The sequence below is a fragment of the Anomaloglossus baeobatrachus genome, chromosome 1 (assembly GCF_048569485.1).
Source record: "Anomaloglossus baeobatrachus isolate aAnoBae1 chromosome 1, aAnoBae1.hap1, whole genome shotgun sequence".
NCBI lineage: Eukaryota > Metazoa > Chordata > Amphibia > Anura > Aromobatidae > Anomaloglossus > Anomaloglossus baeobatrachus.
Window position 1 is genome coordinate 651,310,863 of NC_134353.1, and position 15,856 is coordinate 651,326,718.

General features: G+C 46.8%; 1 protein-coding gene across 1 annotated transcript in view; it reads right to left on the reverse strand.

The window, feature by feature from the left end:
* Window positions 1–478: 478 nt before the first annotated feature.
* TEP1 (telomerase associated protein 1) overlaps window positions 479–15,856 on the reverse strand; it is a 119,149-nt gene continuing 103,771 nt past the window's right edge. Inside the window, exons 46-54 of the mRNA XM_075319906.1 lie at window positions 13,214–13,281; window positions 12,966–13,098; window positions 12,750–12,886; window positions 12,409–12,527; window positions 12,177–12,309; window positions 11,568–11,670; window positions 9,415–9,500; window positions 860–964; window positions 479–783 (exon numbers count right to left, since the gene is read on the reverse strand). Of these exons, the coding sequence (XP_075176021.1) occupies window positions 640–783; window positions 860–964; window positions 9,415–9,500; window positions 11,568–11,670; window positions 12,177–12,309; window positions 12,409–12,527; window positions 12,750–12,886; window positions 12,966–13,098; window positions 13,214–13,281 (1,028 nt within the window). The 3' untranslated portion in view covers window positions 479–639. The remainder of the gene's footprint in view (window positions 784–859; window positions 965–9,414; window positions 9,501–11,567; window positions 11,671–12,176; window positions 12,310–12,408; window positions 12,528–12,749; window positions 12,887–12,965; window positions 13,099–13,213; window positions 13,282–15,856) is intronic.

The following is a 15,856-nucleotide window of genomic DNA, read 5'->3' on the forward strand; positions in this document are numbered from 1 at the left end:
GGCGGTAGCAAACACCTAGTGACAGATTCTATTTAAATGTATGAAGTACATGACGCTCCGGCAGCATTTTCTCAATTTTCTTAGTAGAAGTAAGAAGTACATTTTCATCTCTGGACGCCTCTAGTGTTCATATGAAGAGTGGGTTGGGATGTGGGAAGTTTGATCTCAATGACTGCAGTTCTTTGATTCTGTGTGCTCGTTGCACATCAAACAAGCAAATGTCTACGGAGTTCTGGAAATTAATTCCACATCTCCGTAAAATGTTTCACTGCTTATAGACATACATGCTGGGTCTCTTTCTTCATTGCTCTGTGTTTGTCCTTGCACTGATCCCTTGGCTTTTCACAGCCTTAGGCCAGAAAACACAAACATCTAGAAGCTCGCAGACACAAATTCCTGACATTAGCCACATCCTGCCCACAATACAACCATGTCTCGCTCACGAGTTCTGCTGCGCTAAGCACAGTTAACCAACACATTTTTGAGGTTTCATTGCTTTAATTCAACAGATTTTCTTCAAATGACATGTGCAAACATAGGGTTAATCTACGTATGATTAAACTACATCACCTCAGCTAAAGACATTTAAATGTAAGAGTCTACAGCCACATGTATGTGTGTGAGGAGCTGATAATGGCATTAAGCTGTAAGGCAGGTCAGCACATAGAGTTTCCCATACTGATCACCACAGGTTATCTGACACACCACGGACGAGGCATCGCTTCCTGTAAGAGGATATGGTGACAGGCAAGTAACGGCTCCATCACAGTGGAAAACTCCAACCTAGAAAGATAGTATACATTAGAGTTATCAAGAGGACAACAAAACAGGAATTTCACCCTTAGTAACATCCACCCACCTGTGTAAAGGGGTTGCGTTTCCAGACCTTCACGCTGTGGTCAGAGGATGCCGTGATAACAAGGTTATCCATCACACTGAGGCAAGTAACAGAAGCTGCATGAATCTGGAAATAAGGAAGCACAAGTTGGAAAAAATTGGACATCACACAACTCTGTTGTAAAATAGTCTGACGTCAGTATAGGGAAACATGGCCATACACATTTTGATGGATATCAGTGATGAGCAAGCACTACCATGCTCTGTACTGGTCACAAGCAGGCCAGACAGGCTCAACTCAGGTACCGAATATAATGGAAGTCAATGGAAAACTCAAGCATTTTTCCAGATCTTCTGGATAAATGCTTGCGTTTCCCATTAATTTCCATTATGCTCGGTACTCATGTCATCCAAGCCGCTTGTTTTGAGTACCGAACACCCAGGCATCGTAATGCTTGCTCATCACTATTGGATATATAACCTAATCCTCATAGTAGAAGCATCATCCAGTAATCTACACTGGATATAAATTATGTAGTACAATTTATCCTGATCTACTACACTGCTAACCTGAATGATTTACAATTAGAGTTGAGCGAGTAACTATTCGTACTCGCTATACTCATAACAAGTACTGTCTAATACTCGCATATTCGTTCCGAATTGTGTGTGCAATGCAAGCCAGTATAACAAGTAACCCGAATTCCGCACTTTTCGCTACTCACAAATAGTACGGCATTCGGGTTACTCGTTACATTGTATTACCCATTGACTTGCATTGCACACTCTTCGGATGGAATATGCGAGTATTAGACAGTACTCGTTATGAGTATAGCGAGTATGAATAGTTAGCCACTCACTCAACTCTATTTACAATCAATAGTATTAATGCAGCCCTCCACCACTTTAACATTAGTATTGAAAAAGCATACTATACATGACAATTTTATAGTCAATCTGGTGCCCTACATTTGCCTCACCTGATACTGGAGTTCCAGCCATCTTGGCATAGGCAGCTTATTTGTCATTATCTGAACCACTTCTCCCCAGCCTTTTTTGTGGAGGTGTGGCCTAGATTTACCATTGCTCTGTACACTGCTGCAGTGGCAATCTTGGATGCAAAAAGCCTTGGGAGGAGATACATGGAGGGTACGATATATGACAAATGTATAGTCTCTTTTTAGTGCAGATTGGAGGGTTGCTCACTTTCTCGCTTAAATGTAGCTTTCTTACCAAATTGATTACCACTTCGGATCCATAAAATGGCTTCTGGTAAAGAAGCATGTGACCAGACCAGTCCATCAGCCTAGCTCAATTGAAAAACACCTCACATGGTAAAGCTGCCTTTCTATTGAAGGAGGCTGATGGACTGGTATAGTCAGGAGCCATTTTAAGGGCAGAAATGCTGGCTAATTTGTGAGGAAAGCTGCAAGAGAAAGTGGTCAATCCCTTTAAGTGTCAGTATTCATTATTCTAGAAAGGAGGTTTTTGTTTCCCCATATAGGAGCTTCTTTACACCTTAGTTGTAGTTCATGAAATGGAGCTAAGACACAGTTATTTAAAAAGTGATCATAAATTGTACTTTCCCTATTATGTATACTCCTTTCACATGTAAAGCGCCATGGAATTGAGGGCACTATAATAATAATAATAAATCAATGAAATCACATGTACACAGCCCATTATTGCGGCTGTCGCAACAATACAAAAAAAGAGAATTTTGTTACTTACCGTAAATTCTTTTTCTTATAGTTCCGTCATGGGAGACCCAGACCATGGGTGTATAGCTACTGCCCCCGGAGGACACACAAAGTTACTACACTCAAAACGTGTAGCTCCTCCCTCCTAGCATATACACCCCCTGCTAGCCAGTCCTAGCCAGTTTAGTGCAAAAACTGAAGGAGGACATCCACCCACAAGAAGAGACAGAGTAAAATCCGGAAGAACCAGAACCTCTGTCTACAACAATAACAGCCGGTGAAGACACACGGAACAAGAAACCTGCCAACAGGCAATAGGGAGGGTGCTGGGTCTCCCATGACGGAACTATAAGAAAAAGAATTTACGGTAAGTAACAAAATTCTCTTTTTCTTTATCGTTCCTATGGGAGACCCAGACCATGGGACGTTCAAAAGCAGTCCATGGGTGGGAATAAACAGACAACTGAGAAGCAGGCAAACCTAACTTCACAAATGGGCGACAGACGCCGGACAAATGCGTCTGCCCAAGCCCGCGTCTGCCAAAGCATGAACATGCCTTGGGTAGTGCTTCGAAAAAGTATGCAGACTAATTTGAGCTGCAGTCTGACAGACCTACTGAGCCGTAACCTGGTGCCTGAAAGCCCAAAAAGGCGCCGACAGGTCTGATCAAATGTGCTCTGATCCCCGGCGGGGAAGGCACTTGAGTACACTTGTAGGTCTCGGAAATGGCCGACCTAAGCCAACGAACCAGGGTCGGCTTAGATGCCGAGAGACCGCTACGCTGACTAGCAGTCAGCACTAGAGAGAGGTGCACCGCCTAATAACGGCGGTGCGAGACACATAGATCCGGAGCGCCCGCACCAGATCCAGGATATGCAACGCTTCCTCAAGCGATGAACAGGAGCCAGACAAAAGGAAGGCCGGAAAATTGCCCCGGATAAGGTGGAAGCAGTAACCGCCTTAGGGAAAAAAATCCGGAGTCGGATGAAGACCACCTTGTCTTGATGCAAAAGACCAAAAAAGGGGGTGACTCCGAGAGAGTGCAGCCAGAACTCTCTGGCGGGAAATTATAGCCACTAGAAAGACTACTTTCTGTGAAAGATGAAACAAAGAAACCTCCCCAAGAGGCGCAAAGGGGGGTTTCCGGGAACCGGGAGGACCGGATTAAGGTCCCAGGGCTCCATAGGCCGCCGGAAAGGCGGAATGATGTGAGATGCGCCCTTAAAGGAGCGCACCGGAGCCAGCCGGACGATACGCCGCTGGCACATACTGACAGAGCCGAGACCTGTCCCTTAATGAGGGATAGTCCTAGCTGTAGACCGGACTGTGGAAGGGACAGGAGGGTCGGCAAGGCCAAAAAAGGTCAAAGGACACTTTGGAGCTCGAGTCATAGCGGAGAGGACTTCAGGAAGGATATCAGAAGTCGCCAAGATCCAGGACTCAAGAGCTACGCCGTCAATCTGAGAATCCAAAATTCTGACGGAAAAAACGGACCCTTTGAGAAAAGGTCTGAACGGTCCGGAAGACGCCATGGCAACCCAACGGACAGAAGGAGCAGGTCAGAGTACCAAGCCTGCCTGGGTCAGTCTGGAGTATGAGAATGACCCGACGGCCCCCTTTACTGATCTTGCGCAGGACTCTGGACAAGAGGTAGAGGGTGAAATACGTAAAGAGACGAAGCTGGGATCAAACATGAACCAGTGTGTCTACCGCAAAACCTGAGGATTGTGGACCACGGTTGGACAGCTGAAATAGTCTGCCTCGCAGTTTTCACCTCTAGGATGTGGGCTGCAGATACGGTGGACTAGGAGTCCCTTGTCCACTGAAGAATGTTGAGCCGCCAAGATTGCCAGGCGGCTGAGTGTCCCGCCCCGGAAGCTGATGTAGGAAAACGCTGTCACGTTGTCCGACTGGACTCTAATGTGCCTAGCCGCCAACAAATGGTGAAGGCTTAGAGAGCTAGAAATACAGCCGATTTCCAGCACATTGATCCAGAGGGCTGATTCGGACAGAGTCCAAGCGCCCTGCGCTCCACGGTGGAGATATACTGCTCCCAAGGCGGATAGGCTTCCATTGACGCCACCGTCTGACCAGCGCCTGTATAAGGTGTCTGATAGAACGACGTCGACCGCCAGCGGAGGGACTACTGATCGACTAAGAGCAGCTTCAGAAGTGCCGACAGAGTCTCGAATTGCGTCCCTGAGAACCTCTGGTTCGAAGTCAGAGTGGACTTGGACAGAAAGACAAGCCACCCGAATAGGTTAGAGTGGCGAGAGTGAGCGAAGCACTCTACTAAGAGTCAGCACTGGATGAAGCCCCAACAAGAAGGCCGTCCAGGGCAAAAGATCACTGCCAATCCCTAGGGGTGCAGGACCCTAATCACAGCTGCCCCAATGAGAATACTCGAGGGGCCGTGGCTAACCCCAAGGGAAGAGCCACGAATTGGACCACTCCGATTGTCAAAACGTAGTCAACGCTGGTGTGAAACTGCGATTGACTCCTGCAGATAGGCATCTCTGATGCCGATGGCTGCTAGGGAATCTCCTTGGGTTCTTGATTGATCCGGTGAAAAACACACGGAACAAAACCGAGACTCCATGTGAAAACGCCACACCTGACTATGCTTGAAAAGCTAAAGATCCAGGTCGGAAGGCACCGCCCTCTTCGGGGACTAGGAATAGATTTAAGCAAAAATCTCAGAACCGTTCCCAGTCGGGAACCGGTACAATTACTCCATTGGCCTGCAAGAAATGCCACGGCCTGTGAGAAGGCGGCGGCCTTGGAGCCGGGAGGAGTTGACAGAAAAAATCTGTTTGGCGGGTGGACAGAATTCCATCCTGTAGCCATGGGGGATATAATCCCGCCCCCACTGAACGGAGACGTGTTAGAACCCTACGTCGCCAAGTGGAGAGAGCCTGCCACCGACCAAGGAGGTTGTTGGCGTGGCTAGATAGCTCGGAGGAAGCTGACTCAGTGGCAGCATCTCCTGCGGTCTTCTGAAGACGCAGCTTCGAGCCATTTGGTTCTATGAACCTAGGCCGAGCTAGAGGACGATCAGATGGAGGAACGGAAACCACCGAAACCTCAACTGATTCCTGCCCTGGACAGGTTCCCTGGTTTAGGTTTGTGGCAAGGAAGAACACTCCCCGCCAAGAGCTTCCTTAATTTCATCCAGTTGGTTCCGAGGAAACTGGTCCCTCCGAAGCCACAGGAGCCTGCGGATAGCGAGGAAAGTAGCCAAGACCACCGCCGTGCGGTGTCCAGCATGGCAGACCTGGCAGAGGATGAAAAGACTGAAGTCTGGAAGTTCAGGCAACCGTTTTGGGCATAGAGTCCCTGTGAGGGAATGCATCTCCTCCAGAGAAGCAGAGAAGGTATAAAAAAACCGCACTGCTGTAAAGCTGAGGAGAACGAAGCTCCTGCCGCCCCCATACCGACTTGGCCAAAAGGACAACCGGGCGGACAGCAAAACCTTAAGTGAGGAGCCATCAGCCACTGACATAACGGTCCGGGCTGAGCCACCTGAGGTGAATGAGCCCACTTCTTGACCACCATTGGTGGACAGGGGAAACACAGTCCTCAGAATCACGCTTCATGGGAAGCGACTGTCAGAGCGGAACCTGGGCTGGTCACAGGGGCCTGAAAACTGGAGTGGTTAAGGAACACACGTTGTGTTCACCTAGATAAGGTAACTCCGGCAGATTGAGGTCCAGTACAAAATTAATGTACTGTGGGATCCTTATAGAGGTGCCGTCAGCCACTGATACAACTATCCGGGCTGAAAGTCTAGACACCGGAGTGGCCACCCTTGGCGAATGAGTACACTCCTTGACCCCTCTGATGGGAGGGGGAGACAGGCAGCAGAACCCCGCTGTGGGGTCTGCAGGACAGGCTGTGGGCTTGGACGCAGCGGGCTGAAAACTGGAGTGGTTAAGGAACACACTCCTCGTCCTGTTAAAGGTATACTGATGCCTTTCTGCCAGCGGGGAATACTCCCGTGATACAGGCGGATGGAGGTCCAGTACAAGTATAATGGACGCAATCCGATCATTCGCATCTGCGTCACCTACGGACGGATCATTGTACATAAAGTAGCGTCCGAGCCCCTGGTAGAGACATCCCCCTCGTCCAGTGAGTCAGCTCGTAATCGGAGCTGCGGGACGGGGAGGACAGGGGACCCTGCGTCTCCCTGTCAGGAGGACGGGGTCTGAGCCCAGAAGGAGAGTCCCTTGTGAGCTTTGCTGAGCGAGCTGAAGCAGAAAACGCCCTGAGAAGGGGGCTGCATGCTCAGCAGATGCCGGGACAGCCGACCCCTGGAAATAGGATTCCCTCAGGGGTCAGCCACCGAAACCGGAGCAGCTGGAGGGACCATTAATGAGCCTCCAAGCTGAGGGGCCACAGATGGTTATGAGCTCGGTACAGTCGTACGAGACTACCTGCAGTGGATAATAAAAACAGCCTGCAGCCTCGCTCTGTGAGACATGCTGCAGAGGTGGGGGCTCTGTCTAGAATACCCAAGACAGGGGTTCAGCCTGGGGAGACTCCAGGCTGAGGCACCACCACATAAGAACCATTACAGTGTGGGTCTGTGCCGGTTCAGGCAATATGAGTTTACATGCAGAACATGTAGTGTACAGCCTTGGAGCTTTGCTCCTAGTGTGAGACATGCTGCTGAGGAGGAGGTTCTATAATAAAGAATTAACTCCTTCAGAATGCCCTGAGAGTGTATAAAAGTGCACAACCAGAGGTTGTGACTTATCAGGCCGCTATTATGAGTGCCCTCCGGATACCAAGCCTGGACCCCCAGCCAGATATTCACTCCCTCTGCACTGCAGAGCAGCCAGCGCCGACCAGTGTACTAAGACGCTGAGAAAATGGCGCCAGAGTGAGGGGGGGGCGGGGGTTAACCCAGGAGCGGGAATCGGAGGGCTAAGGAGATGTACAGGGGAGGGAATCATCTCCTCAAAAAGGAGTGTCCTCCCCTGTGCAGAGCGGCCGGCGGGCGGCGCTGCAGTGTCCCCCTGCATGACTGACATGCAGGGGAACGAAACGAAACTAGGCCGCGGCTGAAGCCGGGGCCTAGAGTTATGCATGCGGCCGACAATCAGGCATCATCGGCGCGGTCCTCAGTAAAAACCGTGGAACCGGCCGGAAACACAGTAAAAAGCAGCATTATCAAAGTAAATCACTGTCCCCCCCCAATAAAAGTGCCCCACATTGCAGAAGGACCCTCTGAATAACGTCTCTATACTTAGCTTTGAGACGCAGGGCCCAGTCCCTGGTGGGGTGGGGGTTCAGTGCTCCGTCCAGCAGGGTCCTGCAAAAGGGCTGCGGATGGAGGCCGGTCTCCTGCAAGGCAGTGAGAACCGTGTTGGCTCTAACTTCAAGCCAGAGCCCCTAAGGGATGGTGAAGGAGCGCGGCATGAAGGGCTCCTGCCCTGAAGTCAACCTTAACAGCACCGCCGCCAGGGGGGTGAGAAGGGACATGCCGGGAGTCCAGTGGACCCGCTTTTCTTCCAAATCTTTAGAAAAAATGAAAAATCAAAACAGGATGCATGTGTGTGTGTGATCCTCCTGACACAAAGAATGAAACTGGCTAGGACTGGCTAGCAGGGGGTGTATATGCTAGGAGGGAGGAGCTACACGTTTTGAGTGTAGTAACTTTGTGTGTCCTCCGGGGGCAGCAGCTATACACCCATGGTCTGGGTCTCCCATAGGAACGATAAAGAAAGGTATAATGATAACCAATATATTGATGACCTATTGGGACAAAGGTGTGGATAAAGTATGAAAACAAGACCCAATCTCTATTATGCAGTGTTTGTACCTTGATGGATTTAAAGAGGTACTCCGAAAATGTGATCAAAATGACCACCATCACATATATCAAGCTGCAACCCATCACAGTCGCATGTCAGGACTGGTTGCTGCCTGAAGAATCACTGCTCATGACGTGTCTCACCTGTCAGAGGAGCAGCATTGTGAACAAACAGAGCAGATCTGCTCACTCAGCTGTGGGTGAAGGAGAAAAAAAAAAAAGTGTGCTCCATTGATTGATTCAGTCCTGCTCCATTTGTCCTGTAAAGTTCTCAAACTGAGCGTAACAGCTTTACTAATTAGCAAGAGGGAAATAAATGTGTGTTCTGCTCAGTCAGCCAAAGAGAAGGTTTTTTTTTTTCCCACAGCTAAGTGAGAAGTCAAGTTATGTTTGCTCACAATTCTGCTCCTCCCCCACCAAAAAAGTGGAATTTTTATTTTTTCCACAGCTTCACCTCACGTTTTAATTTTTTTTCCCCGTTTTCCACTATATAGAATGGTAAAAAAAAAGCAAAGAAAAAGGTCACAAACTAGTGTTTTTCTGCTATTTCAGTCAGCCTGTGGATTAAGTCCGTTTTTCTGTCGAGACTTGAAATTTATAAAAAAAAAAAACTACAATATAGAGAATGTTCACATGTAAGATCACTATATAGAGATTATATAGCTCTGGAAAATTCCTTCTCATATCTAAGAGAGCTCCCCAAAAAAACAAAACCGGGCCAACTAAGAAAACAGCGCTCTCGGGGGCCAAGCTTCTGCAGAATTACCAAATTACTTTTGTGGATCATTTTCTAGACAAGAATGAAACAACAATAGGAGACATATAAATAATACCAATTATTTATAACAACTCTTCCAAAATGTAGATATATGATGAAGGATTAGCAATCTAAAATTGTGTGGGTACTAAGCGACCTGGAACTCGCCAGATTCTCCTGTAGACACTCTTCATAGAGCGATATGTAATATACACACAGTATTTTTTACAGTTACAGTGCTTACTCTGCCAATATTAAAGTAATGATGAATATCCATCACTAGGATTTATGGGGACGTTTACCTGTTTTTGCTCCCACATGTCAGCTGCACCCCAATTTGAGGTTTCTGGGCTTTTAATCCACAACGTCCCAACAGAATCACAAACACCTACAAAAATTTAACAAAAAAATTGACAATAACTACACACTTTTCACAATTTTTACCAACAGCCCTAAGATCAGGGATGTATCATATTGCTAACAGAAATTGTAATGTTCACTAGTGAATTTACCCATATTTCCAGGAGAAAAAGAAAAGAAAAAAAAATGCTCCCGCATTACAGTATTTTTTGGCGTATAAGACAACTTTTTAACACCTGAAAATCTTTTCAAAAGTCGGGGGTTGTCTTATACGGCGGTGCACGGTGCTGCATGAGCCCATTGTTTAGTAATGTCCTCCTACCGGTCCCTTTCTTACACACAAACATTATTCTTACCTCTTCTCCGTTCCCACGGTGCCTTCAGCTTCTTCTGGCAGACTGCAGGCCCATAGACCCCTCCGCGATAGCGCCCTGTACACTGGGCCGCCACTGCAGTCATGGCTTTACTGCATTTGAATGCTTAGCAGTGCAGTAAAGTGCTGAAAGGAGCGGCGGCCCCGTGTACAGGACGCGATCATGGAGGGGTCTATGGGCCTGCGAACTGCAAGAAGCACTCCTCCATGATTGCATGCCATACACTGGGTTGCTGCTGCGAGCGCTGTACTGCCATTGAATGCTATATGGCACCGCAAAGCATTCAAGTGCAGTAAAGCCATGATGGCCGACACCAGCCCCGTGCATCGGATGCTATCACGGAGGGGACTATGTGCCTTGCGGTCTAAAAGAAGCAGCTGAGGTCCCCATGGGAACGGAGGAGAGGTGAGAATAATAAAAGTTTGAGTGTAAACAACGGCATAATAGGGGACAAGAAGGAGGCATTACTAAACAATGGGCACATTACTACAAGGGGGGGGGGGGACAAGGATGGACACATTACTAAACAATGGGCACATTACTCAGGTCAGCTTATAGTCTATTATATATGGTATATCCCAAACTCTATATTTTAACTGGAAAAGTTTTGGGGTCGTCTTATACGCCCAGTCGTCATTTGCACCGGAATGTACGATATTTCTTGCAGCATGCAACTACCTACCAAAACAGATAAATTAGTAGACCTAAATTATCCTCTAAAATTCTGAAGACTGTATAGTAAACTGTATATCAAATAAATGTAATGGATTATGTGAAAAATACATACACTTCTGTAATATACTTAAAGAGAACCAATCACCCGGATTTTCATATATAACCTAAAGCCATTGCTGTTCTGGCACTATCAGGCTGATTCTATACATACCTTTAGTAGTTAGCTTGGATGCATAGGTTTTGAAAGCCAAGAAAGTAAAGTTTATAAAATCAGCAGCTTCTTGAGTGACAGCAGCTGAGGATCAGATATACGGGGAGGGTATTTATAGTTATCTTTCCCTGTGTTAGAATTACCTTAAGTATTATACAATCGATTCACTTTTTCACTTGCAGGACCTGTGTGAGGTCATACCCATGTGACCAGAAGGGGCGGAGGCCTCAGCAAACAAAGATGATACCACGAAGCAACATTTATCTTTTGTCTGAGGCCCCGCCCCTTCTGGTCACATGGGTATGACCTCACACAGGTCCTGCAAGTGAAAAAGTGAATGGATTGTATAATACTTATGCTAATTCTAACAGGAGGAGGGGATAACTATGAATATCCCCCCAGATATTATCTGATCCTCAGCTGCTGTCACTCAAGAAGCTGATGATTCCATAAACTTTACTTTCTTGAATTTCAAAACCTAAACATCTGAGCTGATCACTACAGATATGTGGAGAATCAGCCTGATATTGGCACTATAGCACTGGCTTTAGGTTATATACGAAAATCCTGGTGATTGGTTCCTTTAAATGGAGTTGTCCATGGCATATATAAAACGTGCAAGGGACAGCTTTCTCTTCCACTTCTCCCTATTGATACCATTTAGAGAAGAGCTCACATACGTGCGGTCAGGTGATGAGCGCTGAGAGTATGGAAACAGCAGAATCTTAGCAGTGAGTACAATACACACAGATAACATTTCCTATATCTTGCAAATGTTACACATGTCCCGGACAACCCATTGATAGAATTAATGTAAAACAAATCTGGCCCTTACCAAATTGTGGATGAGATGCAGTGATAAGGCTACCGGGATGTAGCTTTTCTTGGGGAGGGTAGACAGATGTATCTGGTAGGGAATCTTTAGCAACAGCCACATCCTGCCAAAGGAAAAAATATTATTGATAAATAAGTACATTTCCGATGTTATATCTATATTAAAAGGGGCTGTCCATTTTTATATAAATACATCTTAAAAGGTTTTGTCCAGTAATATTGGTAGGGGTCCCACTACTGGAATGCAGACTGGCTGCCAGAACGGGGACAAAAGTGTCCCTAATAAAATGGCCGCCACTCCATTCATCCTGTGTAGGAGTGCTGGAGTAGTGGTTCAGCGTGTAAACTAATGCATCATTATACTGGGGTTAAAAGTGTAACTGGAGGGCCTATGGGTAGGTGATAATTTGCTCCGAACAGACAACCCCTTTAAGAAATGTGTTTAAATCCTTAGTCGTAGCACTATTCTTGTATATGGTGTCAGTCTTTTTAAGCGAATACACCACAGATGTGTAAATCATTAATTTTACTGCTCCATACCCCTCTGTTTACGATTCACTAAGCTTAGAAATACTAATGCAAAATATTGTCCAAAACTCAATTCTGATACCTGCAGAGCTCCAGTCTTGGGATTCAAGACAAAGTCTTTTCCTGACAGCGTGTGAAGCTGGACCTTTCGTGAGCTGGTGAGAACTGCGGACAATACCAACGACTCGATGGCCACACTGTAAGCCTTCTTCACTCTGAAATCAGTTCAGATTCAGATTTGAAGAAAAGTACTATTGGAGGAATAGATCAGATGCATTTTTTCATATCACCACTATCGTTAACCTTTAACTGACCGTAAGCCACCTTGTTTAGAAGGGAACAAGAGCCAGCGTGATATGGTGAGATCACTGGACACACAGCAGAATGAAAGCTTGGCCGTGAAAATAATGGAGGTTATGCAGAATTCACTGCACTGTAATAAACAGAAAATGATCAACCAGGACAATGTCATAGTAGTCTGGTAATTCACATTTAAAGGAATACTAATATAAGGCAAAACGAATACGTAAGTGTTTGGTAGTGCATGGCCCAAGGCAGGGCGAGTGACACAAGGGCTCTTCGTTTGGTACCGCAGTCCCTGAACTAGCATTACACACTTTTCCCCAGAGAGTTTCCTTTTAGACCATGTACTTACCTGTAGTGTCTGTAGAGTTTTTTGCTGGTTCCAAACAAGAATGTCTCCACATTCTCCTCCTGAGACCACCAGTTCACCATCAGGGGACCAAGCAACAGCAGTAACTGCACCCTTGTGACTAGCGACCATCGAAGGGTCTGTAAATAAATTAGTCAAAAATGTTACCCATACAATGCCTTCTTTAGATAGTTACACTGCCCTCATCATTTTTTATACCATCTCTGCATGGGGTTCCCCAGAGCCGTATGGAGCCATCTTTAGCTGCCGTTACGGTCACATCAAGCTGAGGATCTGCTGCAGATGCTATTACAGCAGCTCCATGACCATGTAGAGTCTGTATCTGGTCCATCTAGAAGATATATATTCCGTAACGCTTAAATGTTGATACGCATATATCCTACACATCATCCGGTGTTGATAAAAAGGTTTGATACAAAATACGCTACACAGTATATATAACTCACCTGAAGAGGACTCCACTTTAATACCATGCCATCAGAACCAGCAGTATAGACCACTAAATCAGCATCATCTGAAATAAATGTTTAAAACACACGTAATCTATCCAAATATAAAAAATATGAAATAACTTCTCAGCATGTCAAAACAAGCCAGATTCCATTTAACTATGGCTTCCTTATCTATTCAGGATTTCACTTGTTAAAGAATGAGATATAAATTATCAGAAAAGACCTAAGTAAAATTATGTTAAAAGGGTACTCCAAGAACAAAAATAAAAAATAGTTATAAAAATGGCTTCCGTCATACATTTCAACTTGCAGCTCATCACAGTCGTGTGTCAGGACGGACTGCAGTCAGAAGAAACACAGCTCTTGAGACCAGTGTCTTAACTAGTGCTGAGCGGACCCGGACTGTAAACGTCCGGATCCGCGCGGTTTCAGCGCTATCCCCGGGCCGGACCCGGGCACGGGATTACAGCTGCACGATCCGGAATCGGCAATTAATAAAAATGTTAAAAAAACAATAAATAAATGAGCGTTCCATACTTATCAGACTCTGTCATGGCGGCACACTCGCTTCCGGGTCGCGCTTTCACTTCCTGTGCTGTGCACGCAGTCACACAGCTTTCCGTGCTTTCCCCGCCCACCGGCCGTCCTCTCAGCTGTGATTGGTTCCTGGCTGACGCGCCCCCAGCCTGTGACAGCTCTGCCGTGCAGTCATCGCAGCTCAGTAATAGGCTGCTAGGCTGCACTCAGAGTGGGCAGCCGTGCTCTATGGCTGCTCACTCTGACATGTAGCAGAGCTGGATGTGTCGCCGCTGGATCTCGTGTGGATTACGCCGGAGGGCTGTGGTGGGATAATAAAGTGGTGAAGGAGGAGGCTGCGTTTCTACTTTATTCCAAATAAAGGATTTCTCGGTGTCTTGTTTATTTACTGTAATTTACAGGTTTGTGATGCGGGTATCTCACAGACGCCCGTGCGATCACAAACCTGGGGTTTAATAGCAGCCATGCTATGTTATTAACCCCTGCTATTACCTTGATTGCCACCGCACCAGGGCAATCAAGATGAGCCAATATCGCACCGGAATGGCCACATCTAACAGATGCGACCATACCGGGTGGCTGGGGGCTGAGGATATACCAGCCCCCGGCCGGCGTTATCGCTGGGAATGAAAATTGGGGGGACCGTCGTTTTTTTTTTATTATTTATTTAAATTTAAAAACAAAAAAAACGCATGCGGCTTATCTTAGGCAGCAGTCACAGTGAGGGACTCCCACAAGTGTGACATCGCAGCACAGCCGCACACACATTGACAGGAGCGTGCATGTGTTTCTAGGTACATGCACGCTCATGTTCAAACAGGCGTCAAAACACCGCGATTTTTTGCCAGGAGGTGTAGATTGGATGCAGGAATATGGTGTAAAAATCACAGCATCAAATTTGCATCCCTTGGCCACCAAAAATAAAAAAAAAATTTGCCACAGGTGGAAATTTGGTGCTGAAAGCTGGTGCAGACGACTTCAGCACCAAATGTGCACCTCCTGGCAAAAAACTGCGGCAAAAACAGCGGCATAAAAATTGTGTCAAAACACCGTGATTTTTTAACAGTAGGTGTAGATTGGATGCAGGAATATGGTATAAAAATTTCAGCACAAAATCTGCATCTCTTAGCCAAAAAAACTGCGCTTTTTCTGCTAGGAGATGCGACATACCGGACGGCTGCGGGCTGAATATATATACCAGCCCCCGGCCGGCGTTATGGCTGAATGTGAAGATTAGGGGGGACCGCACGTCATTTTTTTTTTTTTTTTTTTTTTACTTTCACCGGAGTCACACATGCGAGGGGCTCACGCGAGTCTGCCATGGGAGCACCGGCAGCCTCGCACGTGTGACTCTGGGCACTGTATACACAGCACAGATACTGCGCGACGGCTGAGGCTGCAGCCGAGCGCTATAACTGTGCTGCCGAGTGTTTACTACTGTGAACTGACCGACAGACTACTGCTTTCCCCGCCCACCGGCCGTCCTGTGATTGGTTGCAGTTAGCTGCCACTCAGGATGGGGGCGTGTCTAGCTGCAACCAACACGTGCCGGTGGGCGGGGAAAACCATGAATATTGAATGGTCGGCTCCGGAAGGTAACAGTGTGACCCGGAAGGAGTGTGCCACCATGACAGCGCCTCGGTGAGTATGCGACGCTCGCTCTTAGCCCCCTAGCCCCTCCACAAATGTTTTTACCCTCCGGATTCCGATCCCCATTGACTTATATGGGCACCGGATTCCAGAGCAGATCGGATTCTTTTTTAAATCTGTTAGTGATTCGCCGGCCCCGGATTATTGGCCGTTCTATCAGCTCTAGTCTTAACTGAACGAAAAGATGTATAGTAAGCACACATACCAGAGTTGTTCAAACATTTGACATAAATAAATCTTCTCCTCAGTCAGCTGAGCATGAAAAACAGAGCAGAGAGAAAAAAATCCTTTGCACTCTGTCAGCCGAGAAGATTTATTTCATCTCATGTCACAGCCTGCTACCCAAATCACCAGTATGTATGCTCACAATACTGGTCTTCTAATCAGTTGAAACACAGGTCTCAGGAACAATGTTTCTTTAGATTGCAGCCCGTCTTGACGTGATTAGAA